Below are 21,582 nucleotides of genomic sequence, written 5' to 3'. Positions count from 1 at the left end.
TCACAGCTAAAGGAATCCTAGCTCCTTCTTTAGTTTATCTGTGTCTCCTTTGGTAGCCAGTGTCTTGTAAACTGAAAATGGGATCTAACAGTCCAGTTCCAACTCAAGAAAAGCACTTAATCTTGTTTTAAGTCCTATTTGTTGCATACTTACTTGTTTTACTGAATTAAGGGCTGTAACACCAGAAGCTTTGGAATATCCACATATGGCTTCCTATACTCAACCTTTCAGAAAGAATCTCTGTTTTTCTGCTGAATGTAGTATCTACTAGCTTCATGTTGAGAATGATATTGTTATAGATGTTAGTGAGATAGTCATAACTAAAATTTTGCTGACTAACAAAAGCTTCTGCATCAAACAGAATGTTATAATGATCAGAATCACATTTTTGGAGTGCATCTTTATTTTTAATCAGTTTAAGCACACAGAATACTTCAGAGAGAAATATCATGTGCCTTACATGGCTATAATGTAAAGGGAACAGACTTATTAGGAAGGAAGGGAAGAAGGAAAGAGTTAAAGAAAAGTTGCTCAGCAGTGGCATTTGGAAAAGTCGTGTCAATTCCAGCTTTGTTTGGAACATTGTTTTTTGCTTTCACATTTTGTGTTCGTGCTTTCCTAAAGAGAGGACTAAGTTTTTAGAGGCCTTTTAAGAGGAAATATCATTTAATGAACCACTTCAATTAAGTAAGAGCGGATGCCAAGTGATGTAGGCTAATGAAACAATTTAGGGTGAAGGGATTATATGGAAAATCTCATGCAGTTAAAACAGAGTAAGAACTGAATAAGGAAAGGAAGGGAAAGTTACTTGTTGAAGTGATCAAATAGGAGATGAGCAGAATATTTCTAGAGCAAAATATGCCATGAGATGTTTCCTAGGCTCATGAATGCTTCCATGAACTTTCTAACCACTGCAGTACAAAGATGCTGTCCTTTTAAGAGCTGTAGAGCAACAAGGGCTTTTTGATGGGCTTTACAAGAAGAATTTAAAGGGCCAAAGCTCTACTTGCTGGGCAGCACCTTGATTTACACAGAGTGTCCTGGTACACTCTGGGCAGAATGAATGTTCAACAAGAAGTGCAAATGTGATACGGTAGACCAGAAATATCCATAGTTTGGCTAGGGGAGGAGATTTGTCTTTTTTTAAAAATAAGTACTGGTATTTTCAGTTTTGAATTAATTTTGTTGTTATTCTGTGAGTTATAAACCTGAAAGAGCTGTAAATCATAAGAAAGAACAGCCCTTCTAACCACAATTAGTTGCTCTGTGAATACCCCAGACACATTTTCCCCTAGCCTTTCTTTCTTACCATAAGTTTATTGACAGACTTCAGTAATGTAGTAAATTTTGTCTTTCCATGTATTGCAGCCACCACTGCAAGGAGAGGTGTAAAGTAAATGGAGAAATGGCAGCATCATTTTCTATTTTTTCCTTGAAATTTCTATTGTTTCTTTTTCGGGTAACTGGTTGGGATTTTTCCTTAATGAAAGGCCCTGAATCTCTGAATTTCTGTTCAGAGAGAGGTCTGCATTTTTTTCAGCAGATAAAGTATAATTTGAAACTATTGACATATTTTGCAGGACTTTTCTGATTTTTAAAGTTCTCCTCAGGAACTGTTCCAGCACGCCACTTACACTTATTTCACCAGCGTTAGACTTTTTGCAGCATTCCAGCATCAGGAACAGGCTAAGGCTACTATTAAATTGGGTTTGCCATCTTCAAATAGTGTGAGCACAATCAGCATTTAGTAAAATAAACATGGCCCCATTATTTCTTAATGCCTTGCTTAACAACTTTAAGATTAGACTGCGTCTCCCATACTCCCAGTAGGCAGCACTTAAACAGTGAGTAATATTTCTGTCTGCCGTAGTCAAGTAATCCCAAATGTAAGTAATTTACAGGATGGCATTAGGGACTGCTACAAGAGACATATTGTAATATGTCACTGAAAATCAGCCTGCCTCTGCACGTTTGATCAACAGCCAGATGGAGGCTTTTATCACATTTATTTAATCTGAAATATACATAGTAATTACAGTGGACCTCTGATTTTTTCAGTCCTCATCGCTGTCTCAAGAGAAGGTAGGAAATGAATCTGTCAGTTGCAAACTAGTGTGGATGTGACCCCCTTGGTAGAATCCGGATGTACTGCAGCTAGCAGTGCTGACAATAGAGATCATGAGTGCTGCTGGAAATGAATGCATGCTGCCAAGTTAAAAAAAAATAGGCCCATAAACCAAAAACTGTGTAGCTTTATTTTTTTATGAATACAGAAAACCTTTAGAAAAGCAAAGATCAACCTTATTCTTAGCAAATCCATTACCAATCAATGGCATTAAGAGCAAACAGTCTCTTACTAATAGCTGGATGGTATTTAACTTTAAGGCATCTGAAAACAACAAAGTCTTAATGTTCCCAGAGGAGAATTTGGTTAAGATATTGAATTCCATCAAGCATGTCATTATTAAATGGGGAAAATATTGTTGTTTCCATTAGTACAGAGTTGGCATAAAGAATGGATAGCATTCAATTAAACCACAGGCAAAAATTCAAACAAATTGAAGGTAGTTTTATTGCTTGGACAGGAACTTCACTAATGGGTATTGCCATTGTCGCAAAGAATTTACATAAGATTTTATGCCCTAATTAAAACAGCTATAAAAGATGCCTCATATATTAACAGGGGTGCTTACCTTCCCATCAATAATTTACTCTTCTCTTCTGTTACTCTGTGCATTACAACAGACTGTCTCTACTAATGTCTCTCACATCTCTGTTTCTGAGATGAGCTGGGTCAGTTAACAGCCTCTTTTGGATCAGTTACCCTAACCACAAGTATGCCTGGCTAATCTTCTAGAGATATATTGACAGATAAAATATGCTATTAACTGGCAAAGAGGAAATTCTGTTACAATTACTCATATTGAGTAGTCCCACGACAGATTAAATTGCTATTCAGCATGAATAAGGTGTCAGATTCTGGCTGCAAGTGGCTGGTTTACTGGGGTGTTTTGATGTCATTATAGGCTTATAATTATTCTAATCTGATTTGGTAAGAAAAAATTAGTATGACAAGCATAAAGGATTCATTTGAACAATAGGTTTTCTTCCATCACAGAGTAAGTTTTAATTAGAGCTGTTCTTCAATTAAATTAAAGCTGCTCTTCTTGGTTTTAAAACTCTCATGAACATATTCAGTACAATGTACCTTGTGCAACTGTGAATCTGTTCCTGCCTCTTTGATGCTTATACAGCCATACATGTTCTTGGCTAACTTTATGTCTGTGGCTCTGTTTTACTGGTGAGAAAGCCTTCTCCTCCCTAGCTTCTGCCATTGGCACCAGCTTTGTCTCTATCTCTATGCTTCACTGAACCTCTCCATTTGTTTCATACCATTTCTCAGCTGAAAGCATGTCTTTCTTGCACTGCTTATTTGAGGTAGTATTTATTATTTGAACTCTGCAGTGGTACTGATTAGCTCTGAGAAGCAATATGTGAGGGAGTTTGTATAACAACATAAAAACAAAATGGCAAAAAAGTCACAGTGGAAACATTTATACTCCTTTCTAGCAGGCTTAAGCTATTGAGACTTCCTTAAGGTTAGCAGAATAACTTCCTTAAATACTTTGAGTGATTACTCTCTTAGCAATCTTCACCATAGTTCGTGATGTGTAGTTGTGGTGATAATGTGTTGCTTTCTCATGGTATGTGAAAGATAAGGCTGCCAGAGACCATCTGAGTGCCTGACCCCAACCTCTGTGACAGCAGGCAGCAATAGATGCCTACACTTAGGAAATTCTGTTGAGCACATTTTCCATGTTCCCTTCCCACACAATCATGTTCATACTCTCTCTAGGAAACCGAAGTCTGTAGGAAGTGACCAAAAGCCACAACTATAAGGTACTACAAGGACAGGAGCAGAATAGTACATTGGCATCTCCAGTCTCTGTTTTAATTAGAGAATGGTTCATTATTTGTATAGATAATTAACTTCTAATGACAGGAAAATGAGTTGTGCGCACACACACACACCCCCCTACTCCAGCTGGTGCCTGTACTTTTTTTGATGAAGAAAATGAAGAAGAGCAGGGATCCTCCTGTATTTATTGATGGAAAGTCATCAGAAGAAAGATGACACTTATGTGTTTTTTCTCACAAAGTAGGAAGTCATGCATCTTGATTTTCTAGCTAGGGGTGGTTTCTTCCCTTTTTTATTTTTTTACTTTGTTTGAAGTATCTAATAGGCTGAAGTTTCCAAACTTCAATCTGCTTTCTTTTTTTTGTTCTGCAATGGAGGCACTGAGCATTCTGGAGCTTCACAAGAAGATGAAAATTAAAATGCTGGAAGCAGAGTTAAGGCATCACCTGCCTGTCGCTGCAGCCCACAGTTGACTCATTCAGAGAGAGAAACTTAACAGGGAAATTCTACAGTCATCTGTGCCAGTTGTCTCTTTCCCTACAGCCTCCTGTTTCAGTAGCCAGAAATTATAGCTGGACAGGCTGCGAGTATTTCTTCAAACCCTGAACTGACTTAATTATCCTCTACAGAAAATAGGATTAAGGCAAAAATTTGCAGATTTTAGTTCTTTTTTCCTAAGACAAAGTCTGAAGCAATTAATGAGTTTATTGACAGACAAAAATATAATATTGCAATAAGAAAAGTCTTTTATGTGCTCTAATTAGAGGAATTGTTCCCTTCAGGAAACTGGAGCTTTTAAAGCAGCATTAACAAAAAAAAAAAAAAAAAAAAGAAAAAAGAAAAGAAAAAAAAACTTTTAAAAAACCTCTGTCAATGGCACAAGAGACAAGATCTGGAACGAGGCTCTAAGGACCCTGAAAAATATTGTTAAACTTTTTGTCTTAACATTGTAGGTATACAGCTTTCTTATTAGCATTGCAAAAAATACATTTACAAAATAAATAGGTATGAGTAATGCTTTTATTTACCTTTGACAAGGGCCACCTGCTTACAAATACATATCAGAAGACATTTGGGTGTTTCTCTCCACTGAAAGTAGTCTTAGATTCACAAGAACAACATGAACTCTTCAAAAGGAGCTGTAGGTTCAGCTGCTGAAACGTTAGTGTGGGACTTTTATCCTTCTGGGATGTGGGCTCTTCTTGATAAGAAAGTATGTATAATTCAGTACTGTGAAAAAAACAACTTAGAGACAAAATGGGCCAAATGTGCTACTGCAGTAACACAGGAAGAAAAGGCTATCAATTCCTTTGAAGGTTTACAAGTAAACTTTTTTCCTGCCTGTCTTCTCTATGGTTGATGATGTTGTACTTTAAAATAGCAGTTTATATATGCTGTATATTAGTACACTGTTTTGTTCTTTGCTTCAGGCACTGAAGGAAAAAGAAGCTTGTCACTTATTTTAAGTTCAGAATTGGTTAATAACAAAACACATTTTCAACAAATTTTACAACCAGCCCCTTTGGGCAGCTACTCTTTGCAATTTAAATGAAGGTGCAGAAACTTTCTTTTCCCCCTTAACAATACTTTCACAAGTTTCACGTACATGTATTTTAGTGGTTAGCAATATATTACAAAATGAGATTAAAAGTACCTGTTTCAGCACTCCAGGCCAAGCAAGGGAAATTGAACTCTGGGGTACCCAAATTAAGATGCGAAAATGGGTAAATTCTACTTACCAGCATTTATCACAGACAGCACTACTGCCACTTTTCCTAAAGCAAATACCTTGTCAGCTATCACTTCAGTCCTACCTCCTATCCATATTGTGAGTAAATTCCTATTTTAGTCTTTTCTCCTACTGATGTTAGACAAATCATTGAGGTTTTTTGGTTTTGGGTTTTGTTTTGTTTTGTTTTGTTTTTTAATTTTTAATTTTTTTTCCAAAGCTTACATTTGTGGGACAGTTAAAAATTATGTGGACCCTATGGCTAAATCTGGTGAATTATATTAGCCTAAATAAGTTTTTAAAACAAAGTTTGTTCCATAAGCTGCAGAAAGAAATCTTCTCTGATTTCTAATGAGATTGTGCCTCATGGTTGATTGCCTTTTTAACTGATTTATACAAATACTGCAGTGTGAGCTGACCCATTATGAGACAAGAAGGAAGAGAAGCAGGAAGAGTGGGTATAGGGGGAAGGGGAGAAAGGTGAGGTGGGAAGGGCTCAGTTGTTATAAATGCCACCTAACCATGTGAAAAGCTTCAGACAGGCTCTGTGCCGTATTGGACACCAAAATACTTGCAATGGAGAGAAACCTCTAATGAAAAATTGATTCTTGGGCACAGATTTTGACTGAAGCTTTTGTCTCTGTTAGGGTTTTTCTAAAGGCATCCTTCCTATAGGTTCTCTGATATCTAATGAGGTCTGAGCTCCTGCAGCAACCTGCCCTCTCAGGTTAGTTATAGGAAAACAATAATCTTGAGATCTTTACTGTCTCTTAAAACTCATTGTAATGGATCCATGGTCTTAAGTAATTTGGACAGAGTGAGAGAGCATGATCACACAAGCTCTCTCTCCTTAGGAAATTAAGCTGCAATGCAGAGAAATTTCAATGGATAATATTTCTAATTTAACTTACATTCACTGGTGGACTCCGCAAAATCCAAAACTACTTGCTTCCCATAGTTTTTGCAGTTTGCTCTTCTCTGGCTAAGGCACTTAAAAGTAGTGCAGGTATAGATGTCTCATGATTTGTGGTTCCTTGCTAGATTTTCTCCAGAAACGTTCACTGGCTCCCACCACTCATTTTCACCCTGCCCTCATCTGCAACAATTCAACAGCCCTTCAAATATGACAGAGCAATTTATTTAATTTTTGTGCTTTTGGGGTTTCCCCACCCTAAAATGCACATTGCTTTACTGATCTGATTTTGAGCCAGGCCCTTCAAACAATTGCTTTTGCAAAAGTATGAAGTACTGGAAAGTTGTGCTGGGGATGATAACAAGTCCCTGAATATGGGGAAAGAAGCAGGAGTCACTTGAAGAGATTTTTCTGCCACATAAATTGTAACATGGAGCCATGCCCCAGGATCCCATGCTGGAGCTGGTCTACTTTGCCTCAGCAATTGATTATTCATGAAATCAGTAAAGGTGCCTGTAGGCTGGTGGTTTCAGTACTTCTCTGAGAAATGGGACATCCCTGTCCTTTTCCCAGCCTTAAGGACCAGTAATTTATTGAATAATACATCTGCTTAATACGTCTTCATTTTGTGAATGCTATTTAAGCTCCACAGCAAATTAGGACCTTTATTTCTGATTTTTCTTTTAGTAGAAATGGCCAAAACAAATTATTATTTTGGATGCCTCAAACCTGGGTACATCTTATGCTCAGAGTGATTTTTTAAAACTTCAGCACTTGAGCCAAAAATACATGTTAATAAAGTTCTGCAATAAAGGGGGCTACTTGAGCATATATTCCTCAAAATATGCCATTTCAGCATTCACAAATGTGCTTGTTCTTCCTTTGCTCAGGAAAGGGTTATCTGACCCTTTGCTGCAGCCTGCTCAGTCAAGTCAACTATGCATAAATAAGAAGGAAACTTATGCAGGAAGAAAATGAAATTAGATTAATAATTAACATATACTTTATGCAAAAGCATGAAAAACTGTTCCAAAATTTCTCTGCTTAACTAAAATGTGAATACACATAAAAATATTCTACACTGAAATGTTGTCAGCAGGTCATAAAAAGCACATTTCTACTTATTTAATAGGTCTAAGATTTATCTGATGTGTTTCATTTCTTAATGAATGATACATTTTTTTTCCTCTTAGTCATTTTAAGTGTGTTACTTGTGTAGGTTTGTGAACAAACAATAACAGGCAAATCCCAGATGTTAAAAATGGGTGCAACTTCACAGCATCAGCAATCAGTATTTCGAAGAGGCTTCCTAAATTTAGGGGGGGGGGGGGGGGGGGGGGGGGGGAGATAATTTTGAGCTTTTATGTAATTATCTTGCTATAAGGTTTCCTTAGTCTTGTCAAAGGATGAAATAAACAGAAAAAGAACTGATCTTTGAAGAAGATCTAGTCTAATTACAAAATTTTAATTTCACTGTTTAAGGCCATGACTACTGTAGCTGCCTGTGCTCATGCAGTAAAAAACAGTCTATATTTAAAACAGGAACAGAGTAATCTAATTTTTTTGTTTGTTTTGAAACAGCTGGATTATAAGTATTTATTGCATAGTTGCATACTTAAGATTTCATTTGCTGGAGGATTTGCTTCATTTCTATGTGGCAGGGTAGGATTTACCTGGTAAAGCCCATGAAGCTTATAATGGGAACCTAAAAATAATCTGAATACTGTTCTATTTTTTGGAAAGCAAACTGTGAAGTGGTCAGTGCCCAAATACACACTTAGCACTTTCAGGAACTTTAATGGGAGTTGCTAATACGAATGCCCAGAACACTTGGATAATTATACATATTCACTGTATAAATATCTAAAATGCAAAATGGCATAGTTTCCAAACCCCTGTATTTCTATCTTTCAGATACTGTTCAGGCACATTTTGACATAGTAATTATTTATACCATGATAGATAGCCCCAGATCTATAATTCACTCATGGGGCTTAGGTCATTTCATGAAAAGGAAAAGTATAGTGCATTACTCTGTATGCAGAATGTAGAGCATATTTATATTTAATGCTAACATTATTTTTCTATGAGGAAACTATTTCTATGAGGTGCACTTCCTGTTCAGAATATTGTTTATTTTGTACAGATTTTCATTCTGAGATGAAAGAATGCTTGTTTCCCAAGAAAATATTGGCCACTTCTGAGGATCTTCCTTTATTTCCTTCCCTTCCATCTCTTCCTTCCTTTCCTTCATTTCCTTTTTTCTTTTCAACAAATAAATTGTTCAGTGGTAATATAATGGTCACAAGTCATGTACAAGTTTTTTTGTGGACAAACTTGTCTAGCAATACTTATCAATATCATCTGGCTTTGGTACCAAAGTTAAGAGATTATAGCAGAAATACAGTAGTACCTTTGCCTTCCAATGAATACCTAAATTAATTTTAAAGTTAAAAATTTCAACCTATAGCAGCAGTAGAATCTCATTAATCCACACTAATAGGTAGGAACCTTATATTTATGCTGGCTTCAGATCACTTCATGTAGTCACATCAGGTATGTCAGAGGAGTGAGTCGCTATGTATAGGAAATCACCTGAGGATGAAAACAGAGGCATATTCATCTGAGTATTTATCTCTAATGTTTATTAAAGCTCACAGAGGAGATACGTTGTAAATCTGGGTATTGAGCTAAAGCTGTACACTGCAATCACCTCTTCAAAAAACACCTCTAGATAAAAAGTGCTGTGCTAACCCTTCTCTGGATTATACTCTGCATCAGGTAGTATATTATCCCTTAAAATATCTCCTTTCGTTCTTTAATTTTACTGCTAGTATACTAGCAGGAGTTAGCTTTTAGTGGGAAAACATGTTCATGCTGCTCCTGGCCCAGTGTTGGGGAAGAGCATTTCCTGCAGGTCACACGCAGCACTTGGGGACACTGGTGCTCTTTAGTGCCCAAATGGGTGCTACCTTTTTGCTGCAGGGAGAGGGTTTACGGCAACATTGCTACAGGCACCACAGAAGGAGGAATTTGCTAGATGGCTCAAGCAGGCTGACAATCCTGCAGCAAGCTGTCACCTTCCATTTTCTCAAGTGAGCAGTCCCTCCTCCTTACTCTTCTCGGAAAACAGAGCCTCTGCACGGCGTGGGAAAGGATGGCTGTGCGCTCCAAGCTCTTCCTTTGGGGAGGCAAGACTTCAGCTGTCTTGCTTTTCCCTGTGAGGCTGGTGGCGCGCAGAACTTGGGGTCATTTTTAATCACCAAAATAGAGCTGATATCACCTTGGACTGATTCTGCGTACTCGGCGTACTGCCACCTATAGTAGCACCATGCCAGGAGGTTCATGGAGACAGAGGGGGCAGGCACAGCTGACTTTATAAGGTGTTTCTAGCTTTTTTGAGGCCAATACCGACTGTTTGCCGTTATGTCCACAGACGTGTTGTGGCCAGCTTCCCCAAAGTCCTCTTAGCAGCCAGAAGAGAAAGAAGTGGGACCTCAGAATGCCAGCAATAACTGACAAAGCCATGCTTGATGGGTTCAGTGACTGTTAAGAGCAGAACTGTATCTCTAACAGTGGCCATACCACTCTGTGCTCCAGCAAACCTGAAAGTGTAGTTTCAGTATGCCTGACAGCTTACAAAAGGAGGGGAAAACATGATTCTTTTATTTCATCTATATAACGTTATATTTATGTACACTTGTGTGTATGTAGATGTATCTATACATCTTACTGTTACACAATGACCCTGGTCAGCAGAACGTAATTGTGGTATCATGGAGTCACACCTCCTCGGTCAGAGGCCCTTCTATCATCTTTACAGACGTGCCCTCTTTTCTGTGTAAATACTTTTCCTGCCGTTCCTTTTTGCAAAGCAAAGAAGTTGTTTGCAAACTATTTGTAGAATATAAACAGCTCCTACAAGGGAAATGCCCTTGAAACAGTGAGGGTAGACTGATTGCAACATACAGTACATGCTAATAGCATCTTCAGAACATCTTCTACTATTACTTCATAGCAGAGGCATTTTCATTAAAATAGAAATCTTACCATGATACTTAGATTGAATTTTTACCGTCTTTGCATATTTCAGGTGAGTTAACAGTCACAGGTTGCTGGTTCATTGTTCAAAAGCTCCAAAGAATTACTCATCCCTAAGTAGTGCCATTTCCCATGATCGCCTCTTTGCTACTTTTGTGAAGCACCAGGCAACAGAACAGGCAAATGGCCAGCACAGAAAGCTTGGATCTGGCAGTGTTACTAGTGCTCTGCCCAGAGTTAGTAAAATGAACCTGCTAATACATTACAGCTATTACAGCTGGCTCACATTGGGTGTTAATCGAGTATTCATAGTAAATTCACAGACTGATGCTTGAGACTGAATGATGATCTTTCAGGTTGCCTGATACCTTTATCTGACCAAATTCATGCAGACTCAGCCATGTGCAGAGGAACTTGGCATGGCTGCACTTTATCTGCCTTTTTATTTGTGGTGCAATAGGATAAGAATGAGAGGAAGAGAATATGTAAGGGTTCCCCACTGAGAATCAGTTCTATAAATTATGTATTATGCAGACACTATTCTGCTGATGCTATCTGATCCCCAAGTCTCAGTTCCTTGTTTTTCCTTCTATAAATAGCTATGGCCAGGTTTTCAGTTGTAAAATGACGAGGACAAAACCAGAAACCTTTCCCATTTAACAACCTCTGCCAAAGAAGAATAAGGTAATATTTTTCATAACTGTGATGTCCTCAGGGCTTTAACAATGTGGGAATACAAGCAGCACTATGTTGTTGATAAGATACTGGTAGTAAAAGTGGGAATAACCATGCTGAATATTAAAGAGGGAAATGCCCTATTTTCAGGATGATCGGTATAAAACTTTGTATTGTGAATTTTTCTGTCAATTTTTATCTGTGTAGGACCACTTTTGCTTTTTGTTTCTCCCTCTAGATCCAAATGCTTTGGCTGGACAGACCGGACCTGACCATGCTCTTATAGGAGGAATAGTGGCTGTAGTTGTCTTTGTAACACTATGTTCTATAATTCTCCTTGGTCGATACCTGGCAAGACATAAAGGTACGACAGATTTAGTGGAAGTTCAGTCACTTTTGGAAGCAAGGCATGATTTCACCTGGGAGTGCTGTTGTCTTTCACTTTCCCCCATCTGCTAAATGATTTGGACAAGAAAGTTCAGTTCACAGTCCCGTCGCAAGTGAAGTCCCTGTGAATTTTAGCCAGTTTTCAGTGGACTGGCTGAGGCAAAGGACATCTAGTTACATGCCCAAGGTCATCTCATAAGTGAGTGATTTAGAGAGACGAAGAGGTTAAAGTGCCCCTTGGTTTTGGCCCTTAGCTCTAGACACTTGATTTCATGATCTCATAGTTTTAACTAGTATATCAATTCCGCAGAATATATATATGTATTGAGTGAACAAGATTTTTCATTTTAATAAATTGTGCTAATACCTTAAGTATGTATTTAAAAGATAGTATTAGAAGCCGGTGGTGAGTTTTCAGATCAGTTACTTTTACCAATGATCCCACTGGAATAAGGGGTTCATTCCTGGGCCAAGCTTTACCTTATCCAGAGATTTCACCTTAAGAATTCTACTCCCTTCATTTTCAGTCCCCTCCACCATTAGAGGTAACAGGGGTGGAGTAACACTGACTTCGGACTAAGCTTCATATATAATCCTATTTTGACCTAGGTAATTCCGGAATAATTTCTTGATATTTAACCTCCGAATGGCTTGTAGACCTATTTGATTCTCTACCCACCCCACCCCCCCCCCCAAAAAGTGAGGAGAGTATTAGTGTTGGTATTAACTCATTAAATCTAATTTCAGATAGGATAATCATATGGCTAGCAGACATAAGGTGATAAAAACACCTTTTTAATTTGATTGGACTGTGCAGGGGAAAACCAAGATTTTTTAATGAGCCAGTGAAAGTGTGTCTCTTTTGTTTTACTTTCCTGAATGAAGTTATACAACTTATGCCAACATAAATAATTCTTTTCACAAAGGGAAAGTTGACTATTGCACACAATTCTTTTTATTCATATCCTCAGCATAAAAATATCTGTGATAGTATATTATGAGTGGGTTTAGTTAATAAAACTACCTCAATTTTGTAATTCTTAGAAATGACTATGATAAAGTTCTGTACAACTAAAGTATAGATACGATCAAGAAAAAATAGAAATACAAAAATAATCAGTGGCCATTTTTTAAAAAAGAATAAGTGCTTATGAATATCTAAGTCTTCAAAGTTGGTTTGTTTTTTTTATGGGTACCTGTTCCATGAAATAACTAAGATTTTATCACGTATTCTGTAATTGCAAAATATATTGAATATTATTGCAGTTAGATAAAGTGGATTTTTATTAAGAGATTTCCTTAATTTATTGTGGATATACTGGAATTTATGTATGTGCATTATCAGTATTAATACTATAAATATTTCTTAGACAAATTAGAAAGTTGAGCATACCTGTATGATATATACTAAAATTGTGTAAAAAATATTTGTCCATTCATGAAGCAATTGGAGCATTGTTAGAAAAGTACGTCCTATAATGCAGTGTAAAGCTAAAAAAACCCTAATCTTTCTTTTTTTTTCTTTTTCTATTCTCTTGTACTGATTCCTATAGGAACATATTTAACAAATGAAGCAAAGGGAGCTGAAGATGCACCTGATGCCGACACAGCCATTATCAATGCAGAAGGCAGCCAAGTCAATGCAGAGGAGAAAAAAGAGTATTTCATTTAGATGCAGAGCTAGAATCTTGGAGTTTTGCTTATCAGGCTGACTGCTGGAGAAAACTGGCTATCATTTCTCAGAATTCATTCCTGCCATCTTCTGCTATCTTTATTAACTCACATAAGTAGCCAGTTTATGCCAACAGTCAGCTGTTGACATCATCATTCTATAATTACAGTATCATGCGTAAAGCAGGACATTTCTTATTGCCTAAAATTCATATCCACTGCTCTCTTAACATACAGTGCTTGAATATACAGCCTTAACAATGTTAATCATCATCTTAATCCAAGTTTTCTACATTTTTAAATGTTACGCAGCTTTCTTCTTTTTCAGTTTTCTTTTATCATGTCCCCACTAGTGTGTCATAGAACAATATTCATAACAAATACTATTAGGTGAGGACCTAATTTACTTACATAAAATGTTAAGTCTAAGATTAGAGGTTTACAAAGAATGTTTTATACATGTCTATCTAAAATTCAAAAAGCAACTTGTTTTTGAAACATATGCCCTAGGAAACACAAACTGAAATCTTTTTGGTATAGTTTCTTGTATGCTTGGATTTGGTGGGAAAAAACCTATCCACTGAATTTTTTATTTTGTTTTGCTTTGTTTTGTTATGTTTTAAATGGTACCTTGACAACAGTGCCATGTTTCAGTGGTAAAAACATGCTGCATAGCTATACAGATTCTGCAAAGTTAGATAATAGTGCTTCATTTGAAACAAATTTGTCCTGCCCTTTTACTGCTTTTTGGGATCGCAAAATTAGAGAACTTTCTGAGTAATTTCTGGTTTTATAATTTATTTGCTTCACATGAACTCACCTGCCTACTCAAATTTGAAGTGTTCATGGGGCACAACTGCAAGGCATTTTAGTATCTGTATATAGTGCATATAATAAATTCAATTAAACATTATTTGATACATATTTAACTTTTTTGGCAGTAGCTAAGTCAGTCACAAGTAAGCATTTTCTAATGTCCATTATATCCCTTTAGATATGACTCAAATCAATATTCTGAGTAGATAACATGTATTAGTATTTTTTTGTCTGTATGTCCTAGCACTGTTCAGCAGCAAACTTTTCTAGTTCTTGTTAATTTTTTCTTTGTTATACAATGGAAGCACAATGTTATATGGAAAGGTAGTTTTAAGCTAACAACCAGTGCACAGCCTCAGGTTTTAAATTACAACCACATTTGATTACTATCCTTAAAAATACTATTGAGTTGCTAAAATTCTCAATTTTTAATTTGGCAGTTCCAGAGCTGCTGCTTTATGTTGGTTTGCCAAAAAAAAAAAAAAAAGAAAAAAAAGAAAAAAAAGAAAAAATAGAAGTGTTAAAACAAAAGATATATGTTTTGTGTATACAGTAAATGGACTAATTCTTTATATTAAATTCCTGTCTATGCATTTTGTGAGGTACAAACTTTTGTCACCGTGAATGATAGAGAATTCCTGCCATGCTTTTAGCTCCACAGTGAAAGTCTCTGTTTGGATTATTTCTGAAATTTTTTGTGTAATTGACAGCTGAAAAATCACATGCTCTTAAATATGACAACAAAACACTGTAAGCCCATTGGCTTATTTCCTCTTCCAATGAAATAAAAAGGTTGCTATAACAGCTCTCGGAAATGATTCTACACTGGAGAACGCAAGTTAGTCTAGCTGGAGCTTGTCTTGCTCCTAAGTTTTGCACCTTTGACAAAAGAGTATTTCTCTCTGATTGCTGTACTTGTGAAGCCTAAAAGCATGATGGTCTGCTGTAAAGGACTTTCTCCTGGGATTTTATTTTTGTGTGGGGAAGGGAGAGTTTGGAATATGACATCATGTAGTATGGTAAAATGGAAGATAAAGGTGCTGTGTCAGATTATTTATCAGAAGAGTATAAACCTTTTAAGAACAATATTAGAGTATTTTAATTGTTTTTGTTGAAACATTTATCTTGTTAATTTCTAAGAAAGAAGGGTGACGTCAATCAAAGCAGCACTTTTTTTCAAAATATACAAACATAAATAATATGATGTGGTTGAGTGTTAACATAATAAATCATATACAGTATGACATTTTAAAGAAATAAGTCTGCATTGATGTGATTGCATGCTTGTTTTTACAGTTCACTCCATACCCATCTGTGGAAAAATGCAATAATATGTTAATATAATATGGTAGTTTGAGAGAACCAGGTAGGTGCTACTAGACACATTGAAAACTAGTATAGGTTTACAAGATATTCATGTCTTTCAAAACATACACATGTAAAAGGCTGGCAAAGGAAGTCATTCAGTTTAATACCAAAAATATGGGTTCTTGTCACAACAGTAAGTTACATTAGCAAAAAAGTAAGTTACATTAGTACAGTATCACATATGACAAGGTTTTATTTCAGGACCTGGGGCCCAGTTCAACTAAGCATTTAGGCACATGCTCAGCTTCAGGTGTCAGAGAAGTTCCATTGGACTGTAAGGCACTATTCATATGCTTAAAAATAAGTGCTTCCCTGGATGAGGGCCTTATTTGCTCAAGTGGAATTCCCCACCAGTGTGGTGTTTACACCTTTCTTCATTCTTCCTGACTCCAGCTTGCTTGAATAGTAGGGTTGTTACTTGAACCATTACCCAACCAAGGTCAGGTAGGAGGTTCAAAAGCAGGATTGCCCTTGGGGTAACCATTTCAAACCATTTTCTCCAGTGGCGTAGAAACAGCATTTAAACTTTGCAAAAAGAGATATAAATTGTACTGTTAAAATAGGTTATTTCATTGGTTGTCAGTGAAAACTTCTCACATGTGCTCATTTTTAACGCAGTTGATCTTCCATTATCTTGCACCTGATGATGTCCCTTGCATCTGTGCAAAGCAGGTGTGAAAAACCCCACACCAAGCATTCTACCTGGATAGCACTTTGCAGGCCTGTCTGGTCTTCACAGGTTTAAATTACTACACTAGGTGTAAAGAGGTAATCCCTCTTTTTTGTAAGCAGAACCATGGCTCAACACTAATGACATTCAGTAGGCTAAAAGCCAGTCATCCATTCCCTTTGTCCAAGATCCCATTCTGAAATACCGCTTTTATTATGGTGTGAGGTATCCAGGGAATGTGTAAAATGGAGGCTCTGAATGGGAACCACCCTCCCTAAAATGTGACATCCTCTCCCCCACGCACTTGCAGAGTAGTTTTCTCAAGACCAGGTAGCTAGTTTCTGCCAGTGTACTGTTTACGGTGTCGATTGCTGATTATTTTTAAACTTTTTGATGTAGATTTTTTTTTTTTTTAATGCTTCAAGAACATTCTCATGATTTGAACAAGAAAAAGGTGGATCAGAAGACAAGGGGTGCATCCTCCCTCTCTTTTAGTGTCATCTGACAAACCAAGAAACAGTTTAAGGAACCTGATGTTTAACTTGAGGCTCAGAATTTAAGCTAGAACACTTTAAAAAGTTTCCACATTACTTAAGGATGGTTCGTCTTGCACTGAGACTCCCTCTAAAGGAATACATGAAGAAAACCAACTTTTCTAAGTAAGACATGAAAGTTAACATCTTGTGTATTTTCATTACAGTATGATATATATATATATAACTATTTCAATTAAAAGAAAGGACAGAATCATCTGTAATTATGTAATTCATGATTGTAACAGCACTGAAGTTACCATGTACGCACATGTACAGTAGCTATTTCAACAGTTACAGTGTAGTTACATGTAATTCCCTGTAACATAGCAGTTATAGTGTAATTTAGTGCCACTTATTGTAAAGTGTTACCAAAAGGAAAATGGAGTTCTTACCTTTACAATTCCATTCAAATTAAAGGTAAGTTTATTAAATTAGCACCATAAATCTGATATTGCATTTCTTAATTAAGGAGGTGATTTAAAACTTCATGTTCATACTGCAGCTTCCCCCACCGCTTACCCAGACTCCTCCAAGTGTCTAATCTCTACACTCCTAGGAACTGGTAATCTGTGATGAACATACCAAAAATCCAGCTACTTCAACTTTAATTGAATAAGCTGTCTAATAGAGAAAAACAAACAACAAAAATAACGAGTAATGCTTTTTATTAAGTGGCACAAAGTACACACTAAAAACTATGCAAAAATATAGGTAAATACAGTGTACTTACATGTAAGTATCTTGTACTTGCTGTGTATGGATATTGGAAAACCGTGTAATTATAATATGCATTTTGATTATTTCAAGCAGGGGGATGACCCCTAACAGTCACAAGATAAAACTGGAAGGTACATATACAAGCAGTGGATATCCTAATGCAATATGTGTAATTCCTTTACTTGCAATGACAACTAATTTATAAAAATGCTTATACCACTCCTCATTCTCACTAGCTTTGTTTTCCATTTCTTTGAGGCCCATTAAATATCACTGAAAAACCTTTAGGCAAAGTAAGACACTGACTCTGCTAACGGCTTTGCTGCCAGCACTCTGTATGTCTGGCAACACTGTTCTGTAATCTATTTCTGGCTCAACTGCACAAGTTTCCTCTTTTTTTCTGTCCTCAAGGGAGCCTAGTATATTAAGATGCTGAAATATGCTGCCATATGCCCTGGTATTTTTAGCATGAACAACAGAGAAAGAGAGCAAGCAAGCTGCATTCTCCTGACCCCTATTTTGCTGAATCACCTCACCTGGAATTTCCACTACTTGCTCAGTAACGCCAGGTAATCTTAAATTGTAAGTACAAAATGCTTCCATCAAAGTACAGAGGATGCCTTTAATGATAAAGCTAACGTTTTGTAAACATGAAGTTTTGTATTACTGATCTTTTTACTTCTCGCCACTTTTCCATCATACCCTTCCAGAAGGAATGCGCTGAAAGACAGATAACATAGAATGGCAAAAGAAGAAAAGAATATTGTAAGCCTTCTTGTGGTTGCCATTGCTATAACCCTCCTTTGTGTCCCGTGTAACAGGCAAATAGATGTATTTAGCAACTGCCATTAGCATCATTCCACACTATACTATTCCTATAATATGACATCTACCTCTTAGTCTAAATACGAGCTATGGGATATTTGTATACATTTTAAATACTACTGAATCTTTGGTGTAGTCTTGAAATAAGATCACTGTACTATTTGTCTTCTGTTAAAAATAGAAAAAAAAATATTGCCTGGGTTCATAATTCTTGCCCTGTTCTTTACTAATTTTGGGGTAGTTTGAGCTTTTAACAGGGCATAAGGACACAGCCTCAGCTGGTATAAATCAGCTTCACTCTGTTGCCTTAAATGTGGGCCAATTTACACTGGCTGGGGATTCATCCCAAACAGCTTAAAAATAAACTGGTATAACACATCAATATTTTATCAGCACTAGATAATGATGTGCAATCCAACTCCAACACAATTCTTCCCAGTAAGGCATGCAGGTTTGAAAAGAAACTTATAAAAGCACATGCAAGCTTTTGAATTAAATATGCAATACCAATACTGTTGAGATATTCTGACATGTCTCTTACTTATTTAAACATAATATTGCCAGAGCATGTTTACATTAAAAACACTCAATGCATGGGAGACAGGGAAGGACTATTGCAAACAATAAGAGAAAATTAAATGGATAGAACAGCCTTTGATGTCAACAGAGCAGAGTAGAAACTTGCCAAGTGTAGGACTTCCTACATGGTTTTTCAGAGTGGACCTAGTACCTCTAAAGCCTCTTCTTGCTATCAATGAATCTAACCCAGCACTCTGCACTTGTTTTAACTCAGGAGGAAATAAGGGTACAAGCATGGTTTAACACAGCACACTTCCGTATCACTCCACATCCTCAGGATGCTCCAAGCTTTGTGCGCTTCCAGCAGCCCTTAAGGGAATTCTTCCAGCATCTAGGAATCATCTTGTTGCCAAACCATGTTCATTTTCTTCAGCAATGTTTAATGTACTCACAGCCAGACGGAAAACAGTGTGGAGCCAATATGATGACAGTACTAGGGGCTTCCAGAGCCTCTCAGTAGATGGCAAAAAAATAAAAAATTCTGTATGGCTTCTGTGTTTACTATAGATCTGCCTTCCATATTCTGTGTCTTAAGTCATTTATTCTCTGCTGGGCTAAAGCAGCAGTCTAATTGGAAAGGAGGTAGGAAAAAAAGTCTCTCCTCTAAAAGGAGCAGTCTGTGTTACTATTAAATAAAGTTCAAGAATTTTTATTTCTTCTTTTTTTTAAGATTTCAGGTTCAAAGCCAAGCCTGTTGGGGTCAGCACTTTAGCACTTTCCCTGTGTTCAGGGTCAAACCAGCAGTGTTTCATGTGTGAGCTCTGATCTCACATTTCGGCACAAACTACAGACAGCCTTACCCTGCCCTTATGCACAGTGCTGAAAATCACTGATGCTATTTTCTTCTCAACATACTCATTCCTTTAGTCTTTTTCTACCGTGAAATCATTGAAGGGTTTTAATAATAGGTTCAAAAGGAGGGGTTTTAAAGTAATAACTTGTAAAGAAAATAATAATGATGATCATCAACTGTTTATGTTGATTATGAAGAGGAGGAAAATCTTTAATTGCTGGACTGAATTCTTTATCACTTCCTCTTTCTCTCCTTTCTATGCATATTGATTAATGTTAGTAAATATGCAGTTGAACATGTTGTCCTTTTTCAGTGAAAGCAGATTTTCTTATACCCCTATATAGCTTCCATAGAAATATGCAAATATGAGCTACAATCATGTGCTTCTGCCTAAACAGTGAGCCAAGACAGTCAACTCATGGATTACTGGATTACATTCATATATGTCCTGCTTCCCTAAAAGTTGGGTACAATACACCTATTGATTTCAAAAGAACAAGGCTCAAGTCCTTAATGCACATGTTTGAGTTGCTATTTAGCTCTCGTCCAACAGAATTGTAAAGCAATCCTTGCACATCCTTTACTTTTAGCCTAGATATTTTATAACTACAAAAACCCTTCAGTTCAGCAGGAAGTTTCCTAGAATAAATAATAAGGCATAATTTGTGAAAGGACTATAACAACTTCATCCATTCATAGTCAGTGTAAGTGTATTCTCCTAGGAACTCCAGTATACTCTGCTCTTACACTGGCAATTTACGGCCTTGGGAAGGATATATTTGAATGGTTCAGAAATACAACTACTAATCTGCAAACAAAATCCATGGGAATTAAACATATTGCACTGATGGTGAGACACATTTACTTCATGTAATTTCCTCATTAATAACTTTAAGCAGACAAAATGCATATTGTAATGTTAGGTACATGACACTTGCATGTTGCTATGCCTATATACTTACAAAGTATTCAATGTGTACTTAGTGGCGCTTAAAAAATGTCATGTACAGTTCTTCTAAACATTCTTACAGGGTTCCCATTTGCACTTCATCTTTCAGAAAAGTCTTGTCAGAAAATTGTCTGATGAATATTATTGAAAAAAATAAAATTTCAATTTTAGTTATCTGTTGGACATTTCTGAATTGTCTATTCATTTAATATATTTCCTGGTGCTTGCCAGTTTGGCAGTGGAGTTGATTTAGACCAGTGGCTGTACACACAGACTGTTCACTGAGCAGATTTTGCTGTTTCTAGTAGAACTGTTATATACTTCTCTAAATATTAATTCTGAGATTTTAAACAGTTATCCAAGAAAATAATCTGAGACACACTGGTATTTTACAGATAATTACAAATTCCATTATTTTATTTGATCTTTATGTACTATTTACCATGTATTGCTTTATAGTTTCTTCTGACTAAGTAACAACTTTTGGATGCTGTCCTCACTGTAGGAGAAATTCATCCTTATGAAGAGGTCAAGTGCTGAAAAAGCATTTAAGCCTGTGGGACTTAAATGGTGGCTTAGCCTTCTTGAAGGAGCTAGAGAATTCATGCAAGATTTTCTACACCACTTATCATGTTTGAGTTGATGTTATAAAGGGCAAGAAGGCCACTGATCTCAAAGGGAGAGAGACAAATGTCACAGGGAAGAGGAAATTCTGAGAGGGTCCATGTTTATGAAGAAGCAGTAAGTCCCAGATAGAGAGAGAGACACTAATAGAGTTTGGTACCTCCATGCAGAGGATATCCCACTGCTGTTGCGCATCTCTGATGGCAGAGCTTTCCTATGACCTAAACTAAGCACACATTTGAAAAATGTACAGCGCTGTTGGATTCAGCAGATTTGTTCTTATCTTTATTACTTCATTTCACTAAACCAAAATATGTCCCCTTAAGCAATTTTTTGTGTGCAATAACATACTTTTTAAATACAGAAACAA

The 21,582-nt window shown here is 36.7% G+C and overlaps 1 protein-coding gene across 6 annotated transcripts in view; it reads left to right on the top strand.

Moving 5' to 3' along the window:
- The window catches only part of CADM2 (cell adhesion molecule 2), a 699,058-nt gene extending 678,296 nt beyond the window's left edge, over nt 1–20,762 (top strand). For all 6 annotated transcript variants that reach the window (XM_030020124.2, XM_030020125.2, XM_030020127.2 and 3 more), the window contains 2 exons: nt 11,516–11,641; nt 13,218–20,762. In XM_030020124.2, the coding sequence (XP_029875984.1) occupies nt 11,516–11,641; nt 13,218–13,336 (245 nt within the window). In that variant the 3' untranslated portion in view covers nt 13,337–20,762. The remainder of the gene's footprint in view (nt 1–11,515; nt 11,642–13,217) is intronic.
- The last annotated feature ends 820 nt before the right edge of the window (nt 20,763–21,582 follow it).

The sequence above is a fragment of the Aquila chrysaetos genome, chromosome 7 (genome assembly GCF_900496995.4).
Source record: "Aquila chrysaetos chrysaetos chromosome 7, bAquChr1.4, whole genome shotgun sequence".
NCBI classification, from domain to species: domain Eukaryota; kingdom Metazoa; phylum Chordata; class Aves; order Accipitriformes; family Accipitridae; genus Aquila; species Aquila chrysaetos.
Note: the sequence above shows the minus strand (reverse complement) of the source record. Positions and strands in the feature narration are given on the sequence as shown.